At 39.7% G+C, this 23,097-nt stretch overlaps 1 protein-coding gene across 2 annotated transcripts in view; it reads left to right on the top strand.

Moving 5' to 3' along the window:
* The window catches only part of GRIP1 (glutamate receptor interacting protein 1), a 236,293-nt gene that overhangs the window by 149,495 nt on the left and 63,701 nt on the right, over nt 1–23,097 (top strand). For both annotated transcript variants that reach the window (XM_075149234.1, XM_075149243.1), the window contains exons 3-7: nt 3,193–3,328; nt 4,265–4,410; nt 7,848–7,931; nt 8,798–8,873; nt 10,251–10,396. In XM_075149234.1, the coding sequence (XP_075005335.1) occupies nt 3,193–3,328; nt 4,265–4,410; nt 7,848–7,931; nt 8,798–8,873; nt 10,251–10,396 (588 nt within the window). The remainder of the gene's footprint in view (nt 1–3,192; nt 3,329–4,264; nt 4,411–7,847; nt 7,932–8,797; nt 8,874–10,250; nt 10,397–23,097) is intronic.

Below are 23,097 nucleotides of genomic sequence, written 5' to 3'. Positions count from 1 at the left end.
ATAGACTTGGAACCATCTTTTCTCTACACGGTTTCATTTTATAATAATTCATTTGGTTCATATCACAGAGCTGTACTGCAAGAGTGTGTATTGATATTTGATACTTCATAAACTGTTAGGGAATAAGAAGACGTTTCTTAAGCTCATGTTCTATATTCAGTTTACCACTAAGCAAAAGACTTGTAAATTCAATTCCTGTTTTACTCATAAATTATAAAAATCTGGAAATAACTTCTTTGCCTTCTCTTCTGATGCTGGCTATGCTAATGTTATTAGCAATGTGGGAGTACATGTAGGAAAGAACAGGCGCCAGACACTTCTAATTAGGAGTTTGCTGGTTGGCATAAGTAATGAATTATGAGTGAGGTGATACATGAAGTAGTTTGATTTTTAACCCACAAAGAGTAACATAGCATTGTCTTAACTAGAGAATACAGACTGACCTTGCATTAGTTGGGGAACAGCATGTTCAGATGCGGTTGCTTGTTGGATTGGAAATGAAGTCCCAGGGTTGTTCTGATACTGGGCATTTATAATAATGTCTGTAATAATAATGTCAAAGCAATGCAGATGAGTAAACATGTAATATACAGCATTATAAGAACAGTAATCATGTGCAATTTAAGAAAGCAAAGATGAAAAATGGAGAGACTGAGGTATCATATGTGCCTTATTCAGAGCACTTCCAGGGATAACAGTCTCTTATAAGCCAAACCAGCTTAGGGAGTTTAATTTCTTCCTGCTATGATGACGTACAACAAAAGCTACAAAATCTTTCAGAGGTGCAAACCTAATGAAACTGTTGTGTACTCTTAGATGACCTTATCTGTCAGTTTGCACTGAGTATTTCACACTACCACTCCCTTACAGTGTTGGTACATCTTTCCCTCCTGCCTACCAAGAAAAAGTGTTTAGAGGTCTGTGTTCTGTTGGCAGAGGTACACAGAAACTTGTAGAGTAGATGGTGAGAAGGAGCAAGCCTGGTCATTAATTTCCATGCCAGTAGTTGCAGGGAACTGTATAATCATTAGCTAGCTTAAAACACTGCATGGATTATCCGTTCTACATGTCATTTCAGGCAGCAGAGTATTCCCCAGCACTGGACTGCAAACTCAGAACCTATATAAAAGATCAAAACACATGGTAGTATCACGCTATGGCAAAAGATTAGACATGTACAGTGCATTGTTGATGTCCTGTATCCTGTACTTTGTTCTAGCAAAGTATTTGTTAAAAAAAAAATCTTAGATGGTCCTGAGAACCAGATTGTACTACTGAGAAGTACAAAGGAAGGATTCAGTTTGAGAGGTGAGGGAGACAGGGGAATTTTCCTTTTGACTCCAGATCTCACGATCGAGTAAACCCTGAATAAACAAGTGTGACACACGAGCCAAGCACCCGAGGTTGTATCATGGGTGCAAATGTACAGTATTTTTGTTTGCGGTGAGTACCATGATTAACTCTTATAATCATTATGAATACTTGCGGGTTTTTATAAAACTGAAAGCAGCATTTTGGTCCATAGTGTCTTCTACAGCTATGCAACATGTCTACACGTTCAGATGCAGGTAATCGCATCTGTTCTTTCTGAACTGTCAAAAAGGCCAGATGTGAGCAAACATTGTGGAAGCTCAATAGCTTCCAAATGACGCCAAATAACTGAAGTGAGGTCGTGATCACCTAGAAGGGAAAGAAGAGCCTGTCAGCCACCTAGAAAGGAGCAGGAACATTGCATAGGATGATGCTACATCTGCAAAAATTCAGTTAACTGCAAAAAGCAGTTAACCCTATTAGAAGTACAACCAAGGTTTACAGGATACTTCACCAGGGCTGGAGGCTCTTCTGAGTGCTTTCCTCTGCCATTATCTCTGTTTCGCTCAGGTTTGGCAATTCTCGTTCAGGGCTGTTCTTCATCTTGAGGTCAAGATGTATTAGGTCATCTTCTCAGTCATATGGAAAGGTATTGATAGAGCCTTGTTGCTGTTTGTATAGGGCTTATTGTAGATCTTACTGATGAACATAGGAATGTATACAAGGAACTTGCTTATTTTTTGGATGGCTTTTCATCTTTAAATCTCATGGTGCCGCAGCAGGATTGCTGTGCAGTGCAGACATACTGTTCGTTTACAGTGCTTATATGATGTTTGTATCTGACCAGTTCATCTAAAAGCTGCATATTGATGCTGAAAAGGACCAGAGCAATGGATCATCTTTCCAGGATTTCGTCATTTTCTAGGTGGATCTTAGGACTTCATGCATTTTTCCAGGATACCTGGGCAGCTGGTGGTTTTAATAGGTCTTCTCTGACTCGAGACGCTGGACATGAGATACGATTGCCTCGTGGTTTTCCACGAGCCCTGCTGGAACTGTGCATATGTAGATTGCCTTGTTCAGCCATGTGCAATAAGGACATCTCTTTTCAAGAGCTCGAGGCTTTCTGTTGCAGGTCATCTGCATTTGTTGAGGTCTGTGAGATTAGCTTGGCATTTTCCGAGAATGCTAAATGGGCAGACTGCAGGAGAGGGTGTCCCAGACAGCATGTGAGGGAAATTTTATATGTAGCTATGACTGTGAAAGCCCGTCACTTACTTTATACCTGTTCTGCAGAGATTTCGGAGAGTTACAGTGGAGATCTATTTGTGTAAGAATAAGGAATAAAACAGTTAAAGATCTGATATGTTTAATGTCCATCTGGATTCTTGTTATGTTCAATTGTTTTGATTAACACTGATATCTACTAGTGGCCTCAAAGTGAGTCTGGATCTAAAATTTTCTAGGAGTGTTATATCATTGTGTCTTTTACCCTTCTATTTAGTTAATCAGTTGAAGTACTTTATAAAACATAGGATTCAAAGGGAGAAAGCAGAAAATGAGAAAAGATAGCTTTTTAAAAATGTGAAACAACTGCCTTTAGTTGTGAGTGTTGCCAGACTTTGTATTTATTGGCTTTGTATAGTATACTAGCACATTGGTGTAGTTTTTAATAACCTTTTACAGAACATATGTCTCAGATTTATCTATATGCAGAGCCTTGCGGACGGAACTTGTGAATTGTAACATAAAGAATCTCCAGATGTACATGTTATTTCTTATTAACATACACAATGATTTTCTTGGAAGGTGACATTTTAGAAAGGCAACATCTGTGTTATTACTTAAATTTTAATAATGCCAATAATTTTCTTTCAACAGAGGAATTCAAGGGCTCAACAATAGTTGAATTAATGAAAAAAGAAGGCACCACCCTAGGGCTTACAGTATCGGGTGGAATCGACAAGGATGGGAAACCAAGAGTATCTAACCTTCGTCAAGGAGGAATCGCTGCTAGGTAACCACATCTCAAGCCACAAAATGCATTATAAGATGTGATTGCTTCAGAAATACGTACGGCATCAGAAAGGTCACTAACAAATATGTGACTAGATGCATCTGTAATGGCAGCCCATCAAACCGGAGAAGCTCAGAGAGAAATGGCAGCAGCTGGTGCCTCTCTTTCCTCAAGGCTACTTTAACAAAAACTAAAAGTACCAATGAGATATTTGAAAGTCATCATAAGACTAATTAACTGTCTTCTAAATTATATAAATTTTATTTCTCCTTTTTTGTGTCCTTGAACAAAAACTTGAGAGAAGAAGCATAAAATGCTCAGGAGAAAAAGTAAAATTGAAAACCTAACCATAGTACTAATATAATTTAATTTAAAAAAACCTGTTCATCAACTGGTTTTAAGATTAAAAAGAAGTCTAAAGTCATAGCTACCTTGCTTACCACTACAGTGGAAACCAAAAAGCTGTTATTTGTGAGTGAAACAGGTCAAAAGGTAAAGATTAAGCTAAATCATTCCAAGTAACTGAGCAGAACATATGCTTTTGGGCTGTGGCCTATCTTCTGTAGCTGTGATGTTAGCTGTGAAGGCAACTGTTGTCCAAAAAAAAAAGTTTTGGACGCTTCCCAAAGAGAGAAAGAAAGATGGGGACATGAAGAAGATGTTTTCCCAGATCCTGTGCCCAAACCAGTCAAATCATCTAACTCCTTTATTGTACAGCTGTTTTCGTACATCAGAAATTAATAGTGCAACAATGTTCTTTTAATATTTAACAAGCTAGACTAGATTAAGATCTTAAAATGCCACATTCTGTTTGAAAGGTCAACTTGTTTTAATCTAGATGAATGGAAAAAAATATTTCTTACCATCACTATACAGTAATTTAAAGTTTGGGCCAGCAGATCTGTCTTTACAAAAGGAATATGTACTTTTTCCTAGGAGTGACCAGCTGGATGTAGGCGACTACATCAAATCTGTGAATGGAATCAACCTGACCAAATTTCGCCATGATGAGATCATCAGCCTGCTCAAGAACGTTGGCGAGAGGGTTGTTTTAGAAGTGGAGTATGAGCTGCCTCCAGTCTGTAAGTAATAGCAGAGCAAACTGAAACCAATGCAGAATGACAGATGTGTTGTCAGCAGTGAGATGGGCATGGTTGGTGATCTTCATTTTTGGTAGCGGTTGTTTACTGTTTTTTTTTTTTCTTCCCTCTGGGTTATTACAGAGCATGGAAGCAGTGTGAAAGAACTGGCAGTACAGGGGGATGCTCTCAGAGATGCTCAGGAGTTTTAGGAGCACAAATCCAGCCAATGGCAGAGCAGAGTTGTCAATCTCCACTATTTTTTTGTTTGTTTACAGTTTTGAATACTGGGAATTAGATTAAATAGATTCCAGGGCAAGAGAATCCTTCTTGTTATAGTAAGATCTTCTGAGATGAGACCAATGAATATGTGCGAGTTCTGCCTCTGCCTTTTCCTTCCTTCTCCCACTTGCAGCACCCTCCTGCTCTCCCAGATAAACAACATACTTTGAGACTTTTCCAGTCTTTTCTGACATCACTTTTAGGCAACATCTCATTTCTGGAGCAGAAGACCCAGTGGGGTAGGCTATGGGGATACATAAACCTGCAAGAATTGTGTGATTGAAACAAGGGCTTCTTGCTGAGCAGGGTTGGCTTCAAAATACAGGTTTATGCTGACACGGAAGTCACAGAGTGCTACAGCATGTCTTCCTCGCCTCTCCTTTCTTTTTGTGCTTATGTCTGTGACTGTGTGTCTGTAGGAGAAAATCAGTGGGAATTGAGGCTATCAGCTATGAAGTGAAAGCTAGGGAAATGGTGAGTTGGAAACCTGGGACCTAAAGTGAAGGAGTGAGTGGCAGGTGGCTGGCATCAAGGGGGCTGCATCAGTCACACCTTTGAAACAGCATGTGCTCCTTCATGCTGCTTACTGGAGGGGGGAAGATGTGGTTTGCTGGTTGTTTGGCCAGAAAAATCTGCGGAGCCAGCTAGAAAGCTCTTGTCTCCTTAAGTAAATACTTTCCTCGCAATAGAAGCCAAAAAATCCATCACTCTCTTTGGTGCTCAGAAGAGGATGAACTCCCCATTGCTTTCTAGCAGCTGGAGAGTTAGTCTAATTATATATTTGGTTGCTTTTATGGCCTCCTGACAACGACCTTAATATGTTTTGAATGTTCTCTGTTGATTAGTGTTCATTTGCAGTAAGGAACTTCATGTTCAGAAACACAGTATTTGAGTTAATGAAGTCAGCTGAGTTCAGAATTATTTTGCCAGAGATGTAGTAGTTTTATGACTGTTGTTTTGTACTTACTCAAGTGGGCTTCCTTCTGTTTCACCCGCTTTTGGCATATGTGCCACTCTTGTCCATTGAAACAGGATTTTGACGTGCTAAATTATGGTAGCAATCATAACTTTTTCTTTAAGTCTTTGGAATTTCTGATCCCTTCATACAAGCATACCTAATAAAGTTGGAAATAATTAGTGGTCTAGTTGTTTCCATTAACTTCTAGTGAACAACCTAGACACGGTGCCTTCATTATACACAGAAGTTTTCCAGTAGGTCACGTGGTGAAGTCCTGGCTCTTCCTTCCCTGCCTCATACATAATGAAATTCTACTGTTGGTCTCGTGGTTGCCGCCTCAGAGGAGAGGACTATCAAGGTTTCAGAGAGGGGAAATGTCAGTACTTCAATAATGATGGATTAAATCTGGCTGAGCACTAGTAATCCCACTCTCCCTAGTGTTTCCTTCCCTGTCTGGCAGTGTTCACAGCAGGAGCATCCAGCTGCTGTTTTCAGCATGAGCCACCTCAGTGTTTCAAACTGGAACATGAGCCATGCCTGCCTCACACCTGCCTTTTGTTGTTGCTAAAGGTTAAGGACTTCTTTCCCTGCCCAGGCTGTGGCTGGAGCGGAAGGACAGCCACCTGAGTGGTTGCTGCCCAAGTGGAAGGACACTGCGTGCTGTTCCTCGCTGCTGAACTACAGGCTTCGCTTGTCCCCAGTGGAGGTTACAAGCCACACCAAGCAGATTAGGAAGCACAGATTCAGCTCGAGCTACGTGCTGGGCCACTTTCAGTTGATAGGAATGAAGGCAAGAGTTGTCGTCTCCTTCCCGTAATTCGGTCCTTTTTGGGCAGTAAAACATTTCTAGCTAGGAAGGAACCAGCCGCATGGACTTCAGTAACACGGTCCTGATCTTCAAGCTGTAGCAAGAATTACTGCAATACAAAGCAATGCTTTGAAGGGGGGTTGTTCTTCTGGTTCCCTGCAGTAACTTTTTTAACGGGGGATTGAAAGACTCCAAAAAAAAAGTACATTACAGCACGTTTCATGGAAATAAGACACTTGTGCAGAAGACAGAGTCCCAGACCAGGGGAGTCCTCAGAAGGAGGGGCAGGCAGCACAGGGGAGGCACCGCTTCTCACTCGTGGGTGGCAGCACAAGCCTCCCCAGCCGTGTAGCCTGTGGTGTCCATTGCCCCCTCAGGGTATCCTAACGGAACTGGGGAAGCTGATTATTGCAGGCAGGAGCATTAAAGGATATAAGTTTTCATTAGTTTTGCTGCTCACAGAACATTTATTTAACATTTAGAGGGGTTTTTTTTTAAATCTCTATGTGTGTTGTTGCAGTATCTTACTGGAGGCTGGGAAGTGTGCCTGTGTGTGATTTTGCCCAGTGTCCTTTTCCCTTTGGAAAAGGGAGTTCTTACACGCTGCCAAAGTTTTCCCTGTAAAAGCTAAGAGTAAATTGGCCGTTGGTTTCTTCAACAGTGGTGGTTTCAAATTCTGTAAAGTGGATTATCACACCGAAATGTGTGAGTTTGTGCATTAGGCTTCTCGCCTCCTAACCCAGCTGTGCACCACTCCTCTAGTGCTTATAGAGAAAATACTGACTCGACTAGAAGTCAAAGATTTTTTCACTCGCTTACCAATGATGAGAGCGCATGTTACATTTTGAAAAAGGAAAAAAATAACAAATCCTTATGTTACGAAATTTTTTTTCATCTTAATCTAGCAATCTGAGATTAGAGATACACCCTAAAAGTCTCAACTGTCTTGACTTTAAGCAATACAAATAAATGTTTTCATGACTGAACAACCAACTCCATAGGTAGCTTTAAGAATTTCATTTGTCATTTTTGTGTCTCGCTGTATATTTCCATCTTTTCTAGTTCTCTTCTGTAACTATAAGAAAAGCAAAATTTTGCCACAATTTAAACAGTAAGGCTCAAATCCCTCATCTGTTATATGCATCTATGGCTCTTTTTCCAAACCATTGGCAACCCGCAAAATATCTGGCCCAAAATTCTCTCAAAAAGAGAATGACTTGTATTTAATTACAGGTCTTTAATCTGACTGTTCTGTAGTGGATTCTTTCCAATTGTATGACCAGAAACACAATAGCTAGCTTAAATTGAAAAGGTGCAAATCTGTGTGTATAATTAGAAGAATAATAATAATTAAGTTTTGGAATTTTTTTCTTTTATTTTTTTTTCTTTTAGCTGTACAAGGGTCAGGTCTCATCTTTAGAACTGTGGAAGTTACTTTACATAAAGAGGGGAATACTTTTGGATTTGTAATAAGAGGTGAGTTATCATTAAATTTGAACTGGCTGTATTTTCTAAATTAGCAAAAAAAAGCAAGTTTTTATGTCACTAAGAAATAATTTCAAGATTTATGGCTTACAGTTTGTAAAAATCTCTGTGATTTATGTATTACTTCTTCCATACATTAATGTACTGCTTTTATGAAACGCTCTAATTTTTGTTTATGGAAGAACAATAATTAATCAACTATGCCAATAACATGACAAACTTCGTTTCGCATAAGGCCAGATTCTGCTACCACTGAAATGAGCAGGAAGATTGTAGTTCTTAAAAAAGATTCGCATATAGTATTTGTATAAATTAGGTATGAAATCTGATGAATCATGCTGGTAGTCTGAACTGTACAACAAAAGTATTATCACTGACTTAGAGAACAGAAGAAAACATGCAGCTGTTAAATAGTATACCCCAACGATGAATTATTAGTTTCTTCAGGGAAACCTGTTTTTTTTTAATTTAATGTATAAATTCCTTAGTGGCCACTCATTATTCTGAGTATACATGAAGTATGGATGTTTTTTCCTCTGTGCAGCAAACATTGCAGGACAGTAAGTTTTCACACGGAGATCAGATTTGTAGAGTAGAGGTTCAAAGAAAAGAATATACCTTTATTAAGAATCACTCTGTAGAAATATTTTATAAAGAATCATCTATACCATACAGTAGGTCGATTTTATTTAAGATAAAGTTCAGTGGAGGTTCGTATTAATGGCTTGGCCATTTTTTGATCTTTTTAGCCCATCTGTAAGTGTGCATGCTGCAAGATTTAGACTTGCCTCTTGGAAATGAGCTTTCATAAGAAGCATAAAATGAAGGTGTGCTTTCTCTCACTTTTCCCTTTCTAGGTGGAGCACACGATGACAGAAATAAATCTCGTCCTGTTGTAATAACATGTGTTAGACCTGGAGGGCCTGCTGACAGGTACAATTCATCTGTTTCTGGAGTGCATGTGAAAAAGAAATGGAGAAAGGTGAATTATTTGGGACAGAAGTTAGGATTTGGAGTGAAGGAGATATATTCAAACCTGTTCCTTTGAAATTCACAGTTTATGCATTTAATTGTAATAATAATAATAACAGTAACAGGCAACCACAGAGGCTCACACATCATGGTGTGTGTGAACTTTAATTTAGTATGTTGCATGTTTCAAGACTTTCCCATTAAACACTTTCAAAAATCAACCTAAAATAATTAGAACAAACGCCTGCAATAGGTCAGAGCACATTTTTTTGCAGCCTTCAGACAACTGGTGTAGCTCTTAATTATGCTTTTATAGTCTAACACCACAATCTTTTTCTCTTGCACTTCAGAAAAATACTGTTATGTGTTTGGATGTTGTTATGTTATTATTTTAAGACGTTTGTACATACCTGTATGTGAGTTCATACATAACTTCACCTGGACAACTTCTGAGCACACATTTTTTTTTTGCCAAATGAACACATTTGTATGTAATACCATCTTGTATCTATATAAAGAAAGAATATTCACTTTATTTACATGTATGAATTATATTTTCAAAAATGCCGTTTGTGTCCTTAAACTGTTAAAGAAACTTAAAGGGCAATTTCTTTAAAGCAGGCTGATTTTCTGTCGCTTATGTTGACATTTTTGACCTTGGAAACATTAATTGAGAAGCAAACGTTTCAAGAGAGCTTTTATCTTTTGTCCCTCCCTTTCTTCCCACCCTCATCCCCCTTGCTTCCTTGTTTTTCTCCCTGATTCTTGAGCTGACAACATTAGTACTTCATTTTCCATTATAATTCTGAATACGTTATGAGATACGCCTGGGAGACAGTATACATTTATAGCCAAATTATTTTTAGGTAGGAAGAAAAGAAAAATGGAATTATCCAAGTAAGGGATATTTTTGAAGAAAATCAGTAAATGGACATTCATATTTCGCAATCTGTTTCTTCAGCCATGTGTTTGCCTCTCGTATTTATTATTAGGAAAACATCGGGGGAGGAGGTGTTTATGTATGAAAGAGGAATTGTGTGGACAAGGCAGAAAGAAAGCATATGTTGAAGCAGAAGCTATACTTAGTCGCAATTTAACATGATTTGATTATTTAGCTGTGTGTTAAGCCGTTTTCCAGTCACTGACTTTCCAATTAAAGCAATTTCCTTTCCTCTGCGCCCTCTGAATGTTCTCACCGTCAAAGTAAATGTTAAGTGTTAAGGCAAGAGGGGTGGATGTCAGAGAGAGTGTGAGAGAATCGCTTTGCATAAAAATGGTATTATCTCCAAATCAATTTATTTTATATTAATGAAGATCATTGCTTTAATCTCCGTTCAGAGAGGGCACAATCAAACCCGGGGACAGGCTGCTGAGTGTTGATGGGATCCGACTGCTGGGAACGACACACTCTGAAGCCATGAGTATTCTCAAACAATGCGGACAGGAGGCGACTCTGCTGGTTGAATACGATGTCTCAGTGATGGGTAGGTTGAGAAGTGGGACTTTAGTTCTGGGCACCATCTGTGATGTTTTGCTGCCTGTTCTTGATGAGCTATTTAGAAGTGATCGTGACCTGTTACGCTCCTGGTAGCACTGCTATTCCCTTCTGCACCGTATCATTAATCTTGGGTTCATAAGGAGGTGAGTAGTACTTTACTGTAATTTAGCATTCTGACATTTCATGGTTTGTAGAGTGAAACCATCGTGTGGATTCTAGCAAAGTAACTTTTCCAGTGACTAGTTTATAATAAAGGTTAATGAAGTGTAAGCATTTCTATGCCACATGTTACTTGCTCTTAAAGGATTTCTTCTGCCTTTTGCCAATGCTGCTAGGTGGCCAAGATATTATTAAAAAGTCACAAAACTGCCACATAGAAAAGAACGGGGAAAAGAAAATTTGTTAAGAAACGCAGAGGTGGCAAATCATGGCTTGAAAAATGAGCTTACACTTCATACAAACTTTGTTTGAACTCACTGAAGATATGGGAGGTTTTTTGGAATGTCAAGGAGAGAAGATGATTTTTCATAACAGATTTGGGATTGAGTTATTTCCATTTGTTTTGGAAGGTGTCATCTCCCCTCCATTTTTGCAAGATACAGAAGATTCATGGCAGGAAGAAATAGAAATACTCACCAGTCAGACTAAAATATTTCTTCTCTGTTTGGGGATCTTTCTCTTCTTTTCCTCCTTAGTTCCACAGTCAGATTTCTAGCCGAGCAGTAAAGCAGCCTCATAGGAATTTGTGAAATAGCACTGTCAAACTTCAAAGCCTTGGAAAAGATTAATACTTAGAAGAATAATGTCAGATATTTGTTTATTCTGGAACAGCCCTCTTTGTTCTTCTCCGAGACACAGATTTTTTTATTATTATAATACATATCTTTGTTTACTTAACTGTCAGGAATGGAGTGACAGGTTTGCATGGCGTCTGACAGGCCTGCTGGACGTTCATGCAAGGTTCACATCCAGAAAGGTGGAGACAGCTCAGCATCTGGGCAGGAACCTCCCATATAGAAAATGGAAATGCAGGTGATCTTGTAGCCTGAAGAGGACTAGAATTCAGGTGTTTCCATTTATTTCCTCTTTTTCTTTGGAAGATGATGGGTGGCCAAACTCTTATCTATCATCACAGTTAAAACCAGACTCTTTAAGCTCTGCTTTCTCTAAGAGCGATATCTCATTGAAAAAAAGAACCCCTGGCTTTAGACAGGCAAAGTTTCCAGCGAGGCTTTCATTTCAGAGAAAACTCCCATCCCCATTCTCCTGTATACCCCAGGGAGGGAATCAGCCGCAATTTCCCTGAGGATCTTTTAGAAATCTTTGCAGGTTTGTGTGAGGCCAAGACCACGTGATGAGAAGCTCTGTTGTACTTTAAATTGCAGTTTGTTCAAGGCAGGAACCTTCTTTTCAGTGTTATCTGGATAGAGCTCAGTACAGGAGGATACAGATCTTAGTTGGAAATTTCAGGCTTATAACTGTACAGGCAGTACCTACCAGTCGGTCTCTTCATCTCATTCTTTCTCTGAATAAACTCTGCTATCTCTCTTTTGTTCTGAGTAACAAATTTGGATTCATTGTTCCTGCCTTCCTGAAAATTAATGTGTTATCCTGGGGAAACTTAAGGACGTAGAAGAACCTGAGACTTGTGTAGTCAGAAAGAAGGAAGGAAGGAAAAGGGAATCAAACACTGGGAAATGTATGGGATGGTGGTCCTGCTGTGTCTGCAAGAAGAAATAAGGAGGGATCCAGTAGGCTCTAATACATTATGATTTTGTTAGATTTTTATCTAGCCCCCAATAGGTTTTGATTTTTTCCGATTTGCATCCCCTGCATAGTTTTCCAGCAGTGGTGTGAAAAATTTTGTTGGGAAGCTTTCTTTGCTTTTTGCAGTTACGTTATGACCATGGCACAAAAGCTGAAAATTGGTCATCCTAATCCATTGATTCCTGGCCCGGGAAAACGGTGCTGATTTGAATCTTCTCTTACTTCTGCTCAAGAGCAGCGAAGTCAAAGTTGGGAGTAACGTGAAAGGGAGGATATGAGCCATGAACAGAAATTTAAGAATTACAGAAATGTTACTCTGTTCCCTGACTCCGATGTTACTGACAAGACAAACTATTTATAATGCCACCTCAGGCTTGATGTGAATATGAAAATAGGCTAAAACAAGAGGAGGAGCATTGGGCAAGGTGGCTTATCAATAACTGATGCTTGACACTAGTGTAGTAGTTTAGCCTGCTGAGAGGGGGCAACAATCCAAAAGTTATATAAAAGTCTGGTGCGTTCTGTAGGGTCCTCCTGGTATAAACTTTCAGTAGAATATATTACTTCCAGAGATGTAATTGTACCATTACTTGCTTTAATATCTTCTCTTCTGTTAACAGATGGTTATATCCTATAAAGTAGCGTTCCATGTGGCCAGAACTGGAAAGAGCCATAAAATATATTCTGATAGCATGAAATTGAAACTTAATTTGAAAAGGTTTCACTAGATGAAGAAAATAATCCTGAACTATTTTTCAGCTACAGTCCTGTAGTGTGTAACTGACTTTTTGTACTCCTGTAAGCATAAGCTGTTTCAAAGGTGATATATTTCTCGGAGTTTAGTTCCTTCACCTGAAGTCTTCAAGAGGTCATCTGGGAAGCTTGTACATTTTATTGGTTCTGGAACCTAGACAAACTGGAGTAAAAAAAGCATCAAGGGGTTCTGTGCAGGGTAATTAAGTGTGTATATAATGTAGGAGATGTGGCTAGTCCCATTGAACTCTCTGGGGTACACTTGTGCTTGCTTAAATACATCCTGAATTATCCTGCTCAGCTGGGTCCTAGGAAATAAACTTGTCTATTCAGCTTCTTGGAAGAGATGTTGTTAGATTGTTGGGTCTTTTTTTTTTATGCTGAAAATGTTTCTAGGTTGATGTGTGGAGTGTACTGCTGTATAGTTTCAAAGAGACTTTGAAATAGTAGGAGTTTGGAAATACCAAGATAATGCCTGAAGAAAATAGGAGAACATAATTTCTGAGAAAATATTTTATAACCTGATAAAAGTTACATTTGAAGTTGTGGAGGTAGCAGTCTTCCAAATGTCTTCCTGTTTTCCAAAACACTTCCTCCGATCATGAAGCAATGTGGTTGCTTACACTCCTTCTTGATTTTAGAGGAGACTACCTGTATGTTTTAATTTTATGAGGCTTTATAATGCTGCGCTTCAGTATTTGCAGAGGAGATGGGTATGGTGACTTGCCCTACACACAACTGTGTGGAATTAACATAAACTTTGTGGGCTTTATCACTTTTCTTTGTAATCCTTACAGCTGAAGCGTCCAACCTTTATGGTGATGTGGATCACCTATTTTCATCTAGTGGTGGGAGAGGTCTGAATATTGCAGCTCTCTCTATGCCATACGACTACACCTGCATCCCTCATGTTGTGGAGGGGAAGAAGTAGAGGCAGGGTGGTGGTCGGCAAATAATTTTGCAGCCTAAATCTTTTCCTGTGGCAACCAAACAGTAAATATTAATTCCAAGCTATAAACTTAGGTTGGGAAGACTGAAATTTTTACTGTTTGGCAGAGATTATGGTCTGGGTGAAGTGTCCTGACGAGCTGCTCACAGCTTGAAAGCTATAGGTCAGGCATCCTCAGTTAGAGTGAGAATTAGAATTAGAATGCAATGCTGATAACAAGCTGCAAACAGAGATTCACACTGCCCCTGTCTAAAATGAGAAATAAAAATTTATCACTACATTTATTTGGAGGCAGAGCAGATGCAGTTTCTCTTTAGGTTTTCCAAAATCTGCCATGATGCTACTGGGCTCTCTGTTGTCTCTGTAATTGGGGTTGCATCTGCATGGTTAATCTTCCATATTTACTCTGAAATGGAGCATTCAGAAAAGTTCAAAGGTAATGGCTACCTTGAGTTTAAATTCTGGCCCATAATATTTTTATGTAGCTCTTGTTCATAAATTGCTGCCGCAGAGCTTTTGAGCAATCTACTTTTTAAATCTTGGATATTCTTTGCTGGGGTAATCTTTGAATCAAGGATGCTGTAGTTAAACAAAACTATTAGTTATTGCCAGGACCTTGGCGCAAAAGTAAGCTTTTGTTAGCTGCTTGCACCTCAGAGACACAAAATCTTCCTCTCTCATCTCTTCACTGAGTGTTTCTTAGCTCGAGCCATAGAGGCCTGTGATCTTGAGGAATGAAGGAATATATTGCTTATTCAAATTCCATATGTTTCTCTGGCTTCTTTAACAATTCTGGCACTTATTTGAGCCAGAATAGATTTACTGGACTGTGGCACCCTGTAATTTTCTCTGCAAAGCAGAGATGGTCAGCTTGGTTTTTAGTCCCAAGCTATCAGAGTCTGTGATCAGCTTTAGCTAGAGCAATACCCTCGATTTTCTGAACTCTACATTTACCACTGATAACAACTTTATAGAATGGGAATTATTCATGCAATCATTTGCTACTAAGTCTGACAGCAGTTTAACAAACACTGTTCAAGCCTTTTGCCTCTTAAGTTCACCCATTCAAAAAAAAAAAAGCAAAAGGCAGTAACAATTTTATGAGAGTACATTTAAAGAAATCTGCCTCACCCTTCAGTAATTCTGCTTGACAAGAAGTGCACTAGGGAGAGAAAGCTTGCATAGTTTAAACATCAGGTGAGGTAATCTGTGATCCAATGTAGACTTTTAGTAATTTGTGCAAGACAAGAAATATAGGAGAAAAAAGAACTCATGGGCTGCCCCTTAAGTTTCATAAAGCAGTATCACTCAAGTGTATCCAGAGCTGTGGAGACCTTTAAGAGCTATAGAGTTTTACAAGACCAAGGAACAGGAGCTCCAGATACTCCAAGGACAGACTCAGGATCCTCATAAACCTTAGAAATGTTGCAAGACCTTGAGAGTTGAAGGAAAGTCAGGAAGCCTGTAGGATTCCACACTGCCTTTTTCTTTCTGTTTCTTTATAAACTTAAAATTAACATTTCCTTTGTCTCTTACAAGTCTTTGACAGAACAGATAGGCAGCGTACTCTAGCATTTGCCTGCGACTGCAGGTCTCCTGGCTGTCACAGAGCAACAGACCTACATCCCTTGAAATTCTAAATATGAGTTAGTTAGTTAAACCTTTGAAGAACACTTCCTTTCTTCTGTTGCTTCAGAGACAGATTGAATGAAAATTCATGTGCGAAGCAAAGGTCACATACCTGTATTAGTTGAAGTATTACTGTACTTTAAATAGTGCTAGACAAACACATACACAAATTATGCTGGAAGACAATGTTTGAAGTCAAAAAGTTGAGCATGCCAATTAGGAAATGTCAGGATTGAGATTTTCTGCTTAGCCTCCATCCAGGTAGGTATGCATGCGATACAGGTACAAGACCCACAGGAGAGAGAATAACCTTTTTATGCAGCTATTAATTTTGTATTTTCTTTCTTTCTTCGGTATGTGACCATAGGCTTATGGAAGGCATTGCCCAGATCTTTGTCTGAATGCAAAGTTATTAATTTCCTGGTGTTTTTTTCCTGAGGCCCTAATCCTGCCACAGTTTGAGTGCTTCAGGCAATATGCAAATCTCAAGGAGAAAACCTCAGTGTCCTAAGGTCTTTCCAAATGTATTGGCTCTTTCTTAAGGCAGAAGATGACATAGACGTATCTCTCTCTAACAGTTCCAGAAGTATCCACTCACAGATGTGTCACTAGGTAAAACACATGGGATTTTTTGTCTGTCCTGGAGGCCAATGCACGATTCACATTCACGCTGCGCAAACTGCGCAGGTATTTAAATCTACATGCTGTGGCAAGTTAGTCTCTCATCTTACTGTACAAGTTCCTTGTTTATCAATGTTGTGGTTTAACCCCAGCCAGCAACTAAGCCCCACCCAGCTGCTCGCTCACTCCCCCCCCCAGTGGGATGGGGGAGAGAATCAGAAGACTAAAAGTGAGAAAACTCACGGGTTGGGATAAAGACAGTTTAATAGATAAAGCAAAAGCTGTGTGCGCAAGCAAAGCAAAACAAGGAATTCATCCACTACTTCCCATCAGCAGGCAGGTGTTCAGCCATCTCCAGGAAAGCAGGGCTCTATCACGTGTAAAGGTTACTTGGGAAGACAAACACCGTCACTCTGAACGTCCCCGCTTCCTTCTTCTTCCCCCAGCTTTATATGCTGAGCATGATGTCATATGGTCTGGAATATCCCTTTGGTCAGCTGGGGTCAGCTGTCCCAGCTGTGTCCCCTCCCAACTCCTTGTGCACCTCCAGCCTCCTCACTGGTGGGGTGGGGTGAGAAGCACACAGAGAAGACTCAGTGTGAGCACTGCTGAGCAGTAACTAAAACATCCCTATATTATCAACACTATTTCCAGGGCAAATCCAAACCATAGCTCCATACTAGCTACTATGAAGAAAATTAACTCTATCCCAGCCAAAACCAGCACAATCAAACACACTATTTGTGCTTTCTGCTGTCAGTGCCCAGATGCCTGCATCAGGGACATTAGTATGAACTGGCAGTCAGATGTGGATGCGTACAATAAGTTCTCTCTCTGTAGTGCTAGCTTGTTAAGATTTCATCTAGCGAAAGATACATGTTTTGAGATGTGACTTATCCTCGGAACCAGAAGAGGCTTTTTGCTTCAGAGAAGTCTGAGGCTTGTGATTTTTTCTGCTATCAAGTTTTTTGGCTTTCAGGACTGCTTTTTTACAACAGCAAGTGGGTATTATTCCTTTTAACCCTTCATCTCTCATGCTGCTACTAAATAAGACATGCTGACTTTACTGAGTCTCATCATGGGGACTGATACCTATCAGTCAGGCATCAGTTCATGCTCGCTTACCTGCTTGAATCCACTCTATTTACCTGGTTTAAAAGGAAGATAATACCTTTTCAACACCTCTTGAGATAAATGGGTAGCATAGAAACCTAAAGTAAATAGGCATTATGGTTTTAAAAAAAAAAATCCAGCATTTTGGGCTGGCAAATTCAAAACCCAGTTCTTGATTCATCAGTACTTTGTGTGATCAAGAGATGCTGCTGCGACTGCTGGTAGTGAAACAAGAAAGTGCTTGCAATTCGTAACCAATACAGTTTAAATGTCCTTTTCAGCCTTTCCAGAAGTGGTGACAAAAAGACAATCTGGTACTTCAAAGCAGCACTCGGGTGTCTCCTCCATGTTACATGACCTTCTTCTCTTTCTTGCAGTTCCTTCTTTATGCCTTACACACCTGCCACCCAACTCATTCACTGATAGCTCCCTCAAAACTTAGAGTGCTTTTTCTTACGGATAGGACACTTGTTTCACTATGAGGACTGCTGAGTGAAACAGTATGAAAGAGGTGTGGAATGGGGCCTTTTAAGAAAATAGTATTTCTCTATCTAATGAATGGTATCACTGTGTCACATAAGCAACTGTCAATTTGTCGTTTCCCAATATTTGTGTGAGTTTACATCCTTAACAGTGTTGACACATTTTTACTTATCATTACCTAGGTTTCTCTGTGGGAAAAACTTTATATCTGACATTATATCTGTACCCAGATAGTTCCTCAAAAGGGCGAGATCCATTAAGCCCACCAGTCTGCTCCCTGTTAGCCGGGTTATCAGAGCAGCTGTCCAGCACAGGACGTATGTGCTTCTTGGGGATCAGAAAAGACTTGAGAGACACATGTGACCAGTGGGTTTCAAAGGCGTTTGCTGACAGTGGAGACCTGTGAAGGTTCAGGATCCCATGTTCCTTCCTGTCCGTTTCATGCAAGCGTGATGCTTTTTTCCTCTGTTCTTTGTTCTTATCCTGGTTCCTAGCTACATTACTGTCTGTTTTCCCAGCAGCTGCTTTAATTTCCCTTTCCTTACTGACCTAGTTTGAGTCGTCTTTTCTAGAAGGTCCTAAATCCCCAACATGCTATTCCCTCTCCTCTTTTTACTTCTGTCTTTTGCCAACTAAGGCTTAGATAATTTTCCAACACGTTTCTCTCACACTGCTGACTTCCCTCCATAAAGGCCTTTTGCAGTTTTCATGCCTGTCCTTCTTTAGCCCTTTCTTCTGTCCCTGTCTCTCAGCAAACCATTCCCAAGTTTCGTATACTGCAGCGTCTTTTCAGATCAATCACCTCCTCGCCTCAGTTCCTTCCCCGAGTTCCTCCCCTTCTTGTCCAAGGAGTCCTACTCTCCCCTCCTCCTGGCTCTTCTCTTGATTCTTTGTGCCAGATCTGTCAGGTAATGAAGACCTATAGAGAACATAAATTTTCAATATAAAGCCTACAGAATTTTCTGTGTGGGGACAAAACAGTATGGTTTTCCATAATGATGCTCTCAGACACAGCTGACCTGTTTCAGCTGAAATAACCGAGGGAAGAAAAAAATACAGCCTGAGAGAGCTAACCATCATAAGAAAAAAATCACACCAAATGTTTGAACTGTGGCCAAGCTGTAAATTGTAAGCAATTAAAATCAAGATGTTTTCATGAGAAAAGTCTATGATTCCCAAGTGTATTTGCCCTATAGAATTTTTTTACTCTCTTTTCTCTGCCTGGGTATGATTTGTTGTTACATTTTGATAGCCATGTTGCTAGTAGATGATTACAGAAGGGAGGAGTTGTCATGTTTTACACGGATTTCATAAATCTTACGGATATTTATTTCTTTACAAACTTCTTGATCATCCCTAAAGAGAAATAAATGGAGTTTAGCTGAACCATATAAGTTACAAATGACTCTAACAGGTCCAATTAACATTTCTCTCTAGTGCTTTTGAAACCATGGCCTCATTAAAAGCAGCTTAATAAACATTGCTTTGTATGGGAGAAAAAACTGTAAAGGTGAAATGAGATGTCCTGGTAACAGAAAACTAAAAATACAATTTCATTGTCATAAGTAAGTAGGAAAAGGTGGGGGGTTATTATCTTCCAAGTTCCGCTTCTGTATGAAAATATTCTGTGTTTTGCTTACTGGGTACCAAGAGTAATGGACAAATTTGTCTTCAAAGACTTGTCAGGAAAGTGAAACTTATACTTGTATGCAGTTAGTCTAAATAGTGTACAATTCAAAAAAAATCAGCTGAAATATCTAATGTATTTAATGATGGGCATTCATTAAAGTAGAGCCTTCCTAATCCATCCTCCTATCTCCTCACAAAGCATGTGGTCTGAATTTTTTAGATGCTAATTCAAGGGTTTGGATCCTCGAGTGGAAGCAGCCTCTGGCTATTAAAAATATGGTATTGTGCTTCTTTTAGTAAGTTTTTAGAAACAAATGATGGATGGAGGAGATGGCTGTAATAACCTCTCCTGTCCACCATCCAGGCTCCAAGGAAGCGGAGGGAAGGAGCAAATAACCCTCATATATATATTTAGTAAAAGATGGGAAAAAAGGATTGATCAAATCTTTCCACTTTGCATGACAGCTATCCAGACGTGCCATGAAATGCAGTGTGAAAGAGAATTGCCATCTCTACTACATGCTCATACCTCTGGTCAGCTGGAAGTTAGTCAAGAGGTCTTTCAGTAAGTTGGCTTATCTGTTACTTAGCCTGCTGGTCAACAGCAAACTAGCAAGGATAATGAAGCATCCTGATTTGTGCTGGTCTGAAAAAAAAATTGAGCACGTAGCTGAAGGACTTAAATTCAGAGGGCAGGTGTGAAAGTTTTACAAAGAAGGTGATAATTAAGCTTCTTGGAGATTAAAGGATCTTCTGCATGTGCCATGCAATTCAATGCAAGAGAAACTCTGTAATCAAAAAAAATCCAATTAAAAAAATTCAGCCTTGGATTTGGTTTAGTGGCATTGCAGTCACCCGAGAGACTAAGAAATAAGGGACAGATTCGATTTTCTTTATATTAGAGAGAACTTGGGCTGTAACCCCAGAAGCTGTCTATAAAAGGGCCCATCTCTGAGGAAATAACAGCAGTAGCAAAGGCTCCTTTCCTGCCCGCGTTCCAGGGAGAGGAAAACACTAAATGTCTCCCACGACTTTCCGTGAGGGGGGTGTTTAAAAAATCCAGACTGCTTGACTTTTTTCACACACCCAGACTGTGCCTGACAGGTTAGGCCAAGGGGAGAAAACCTGAGAATCCCTCAGATCATTTCCTGGAACACCTGTACTGGGCATAAACTAAGAGGTTAAACTGGGATGCAGTAGGGCAGATTTTCATCCCTTTAGCTAAGATTCATTCTTCATTTTTACAGAACGCTTTTGCTGAAAAAGGATGGATTTTAAAGTATGAATATCTGTAGGTATTTTGCCTAAATCTGAACTGTCTCAATTAATCATGTTCTGGTGCAAAACTGGTATGAATGAGATCTGAAGCAGATGCTGTGAGACTGCACCATCTAGTATTCAAAACGTGGGAGATGTGTACTGGTCAGAGAAGACAGTACTACTCACGGTTCCTGTGAGCTGGAAATGTAGGTAGGGAAAAAAAATCAACATCTAAGCTGAATAAGTTTATCTTGATATCAACATAGTTACTCAAAGATAATTGCACCAGTGCCACGTCTTGCAACGTGATTTTGTTACGCAGAATTATACGGCCGGTGATGTTACTCAGCTGTACAATGAGTGAAATGTTATGTTCTCTGTGCATTTGCTATTCAAACCACATTCCCCTACAGTAATTTTAAAAACCCATAATAACTTGTCTTTGTATCTTTTTCCTAAATGCATGGTTACCATGCTTTGTTCATTTAAAGAGGTCATTTCATAGCCTATGAACTCAATATTTATCAGAGTGGTTTGGGGAAACAGTATTGATAAAAATTGCTCTGTGTGTTAGCCTATGTTCAGCCAAAAAAATCACTGGATTTTTCTTTTTTTAATCAATTCATTGGTGACTCACATTAGTGGTGTTTGACCTTCTGTGAGTCTCACGATTTTCATTTGTAAGGAAACTGGCCAGAATATTCTGACAGCTATTATTGATTGGTCATGTTGCTATTTCAATGTAGATGCTGGAGAACCCTAACGAAATGATGTTTCTGTGATAATTGAACATACATTCGAAATAAACTGAAGGCAAGCACCTGACTGCAGGTTTCATTTAAATCTTGCCTCTTTTCTTCTTGGGGGAGGAGAAGGGGGTGGGAGTGATTATATGAAGAGTACTTATCTAGACCATTCACCGGTTTCATCTTTAATTGCAATCCTGACACTAGCAGAAAAGTCATGGCTCACTGCAGCCAAAAAAAGAGTGCTGAGCCCTCCTGAAGAGATGAGTAATGAAGGATATGACGGCTTCCCAAGGTTACAGGTAAAGCGGTGGCAAGCTGAGATTTCTTCCTTCCTCTTATGTGCCTCCAGACATTTCTTCCCTGGCTGATAAAATTGCGTTTTTACATGCAGAACCCACACCACTATAAAAGCACTCTTTCTTGGAAGCGAGTCAAGTCATGCGGTGACCCAGACCCTCAGGTTACCTGCATGGAATTGGAAGCAGAGTAGGGCTCTGCCAATAGACAAAATTGGCTCTAGGGCATCAGAGGCATGGAGGCTCTGGGGAGAAAAGAGACAGACGATGGGGGAACAGCAATGGGGGTGCTAGTGAGGAAGAAAGGGCTTTCTGGGATAAGGTTTCCTATTGTATTACACACAAGCATCTATAACCTCTGAATTACAGGGTTGGTTTCACTTCTTTTCTGGCAGATAATCCAAAGGTTATGTACATGAAAAGATGGTAATATGTACACCTTGAGGCAGAGCTTTGGGACTTGGTTCATGTTACTTAGGAAGTCCCTCAACACTTTCTTTAAAAACTCCTAGTTGGGTTTTTCTGTATCCTTTATTTTATATCCAAAAGCTATTGCTGATTCAGGTCAACTTGCCTCAGTTCTTAATTGAAATCTAAAGGCTTCAAGCAGCTTAAATTAAAAAAAAAGAAAAAAAACCTGGACTGCAGACACACTGAGCCTGTGGTTTCCCCTCTGTCATTAATATGATTTTGGCACAACATCCCCCATAGCTGCAAAGAAAATCAAAAACAAACTCTCCCTGCAATTCCTCCTGCCATTTTTTGGCTCAGAGAGGCCAACAACAACTTATAACTATCTGTTGTTATTCACATTTAGCTTTCTCATTTTAAAATAAATGCTTAATTCAGGTATTAAATGCCCTTGAATTGTATTTTTAGCTAACTGTATAGTTTTATCTTGATGGTTGAATATGCTCCGCTGGGTGATTCTCTCCACAGAATTTAGTAGTTTTTGCATGCACACGAAGCTGCATATAATCCCTAGCTACAGCAGTGCTGCAGCGTGCTGTCATCTGAAGTGTTTAGGACAAGAACAAGAACTATTGATCCTTAGGTCAGCCATCAGGTGCCTTTCATGAAGTTAGCCAAGGCTTGATCCAAGCCTGTTTGACTCAGTAGGAAGATTCTTATGGATTTGAGCTGGGATTTAAAATAGGACCCAAAGGAGAAAAATCTAGTTCTTGTCCTACATTTGAAGAGCTTTGCCCATAGGGAAATAAACAGCAGAGCTGTGCTTCTTTGCCCCCCTCCTCAGTTCTCACCAAATGGACACCCAGTTTATACCAACAAAAATGTCTTCTGCCAGCATAAAAGTCTACTAGTTTAAGCACTCTTTGCACCACTAAACCAATGTTTTATTTCATTGTCAGCATAAGAGCATCTACTTTAGGGATTCTACAGCCAACTCAAGTCTGAAGTGTGGAAAAGACCTGTATTA

This window comes from Calonectris borealis, chromosome 1, assembly GCF_964195595.1.
Source record: "Calonectris borealis chromosome 1, bCalBor7.hap1.2, whole genome shotgun sequence".
NCBI lineage: Eukaryota > Metazoa > Chordata > Aves > Procellariiformes > Procellariidae > Calonectris > Calonectris borealis.
This window is presented reverse-complemented; position numbering and strand designations above follow the sequence as displayed.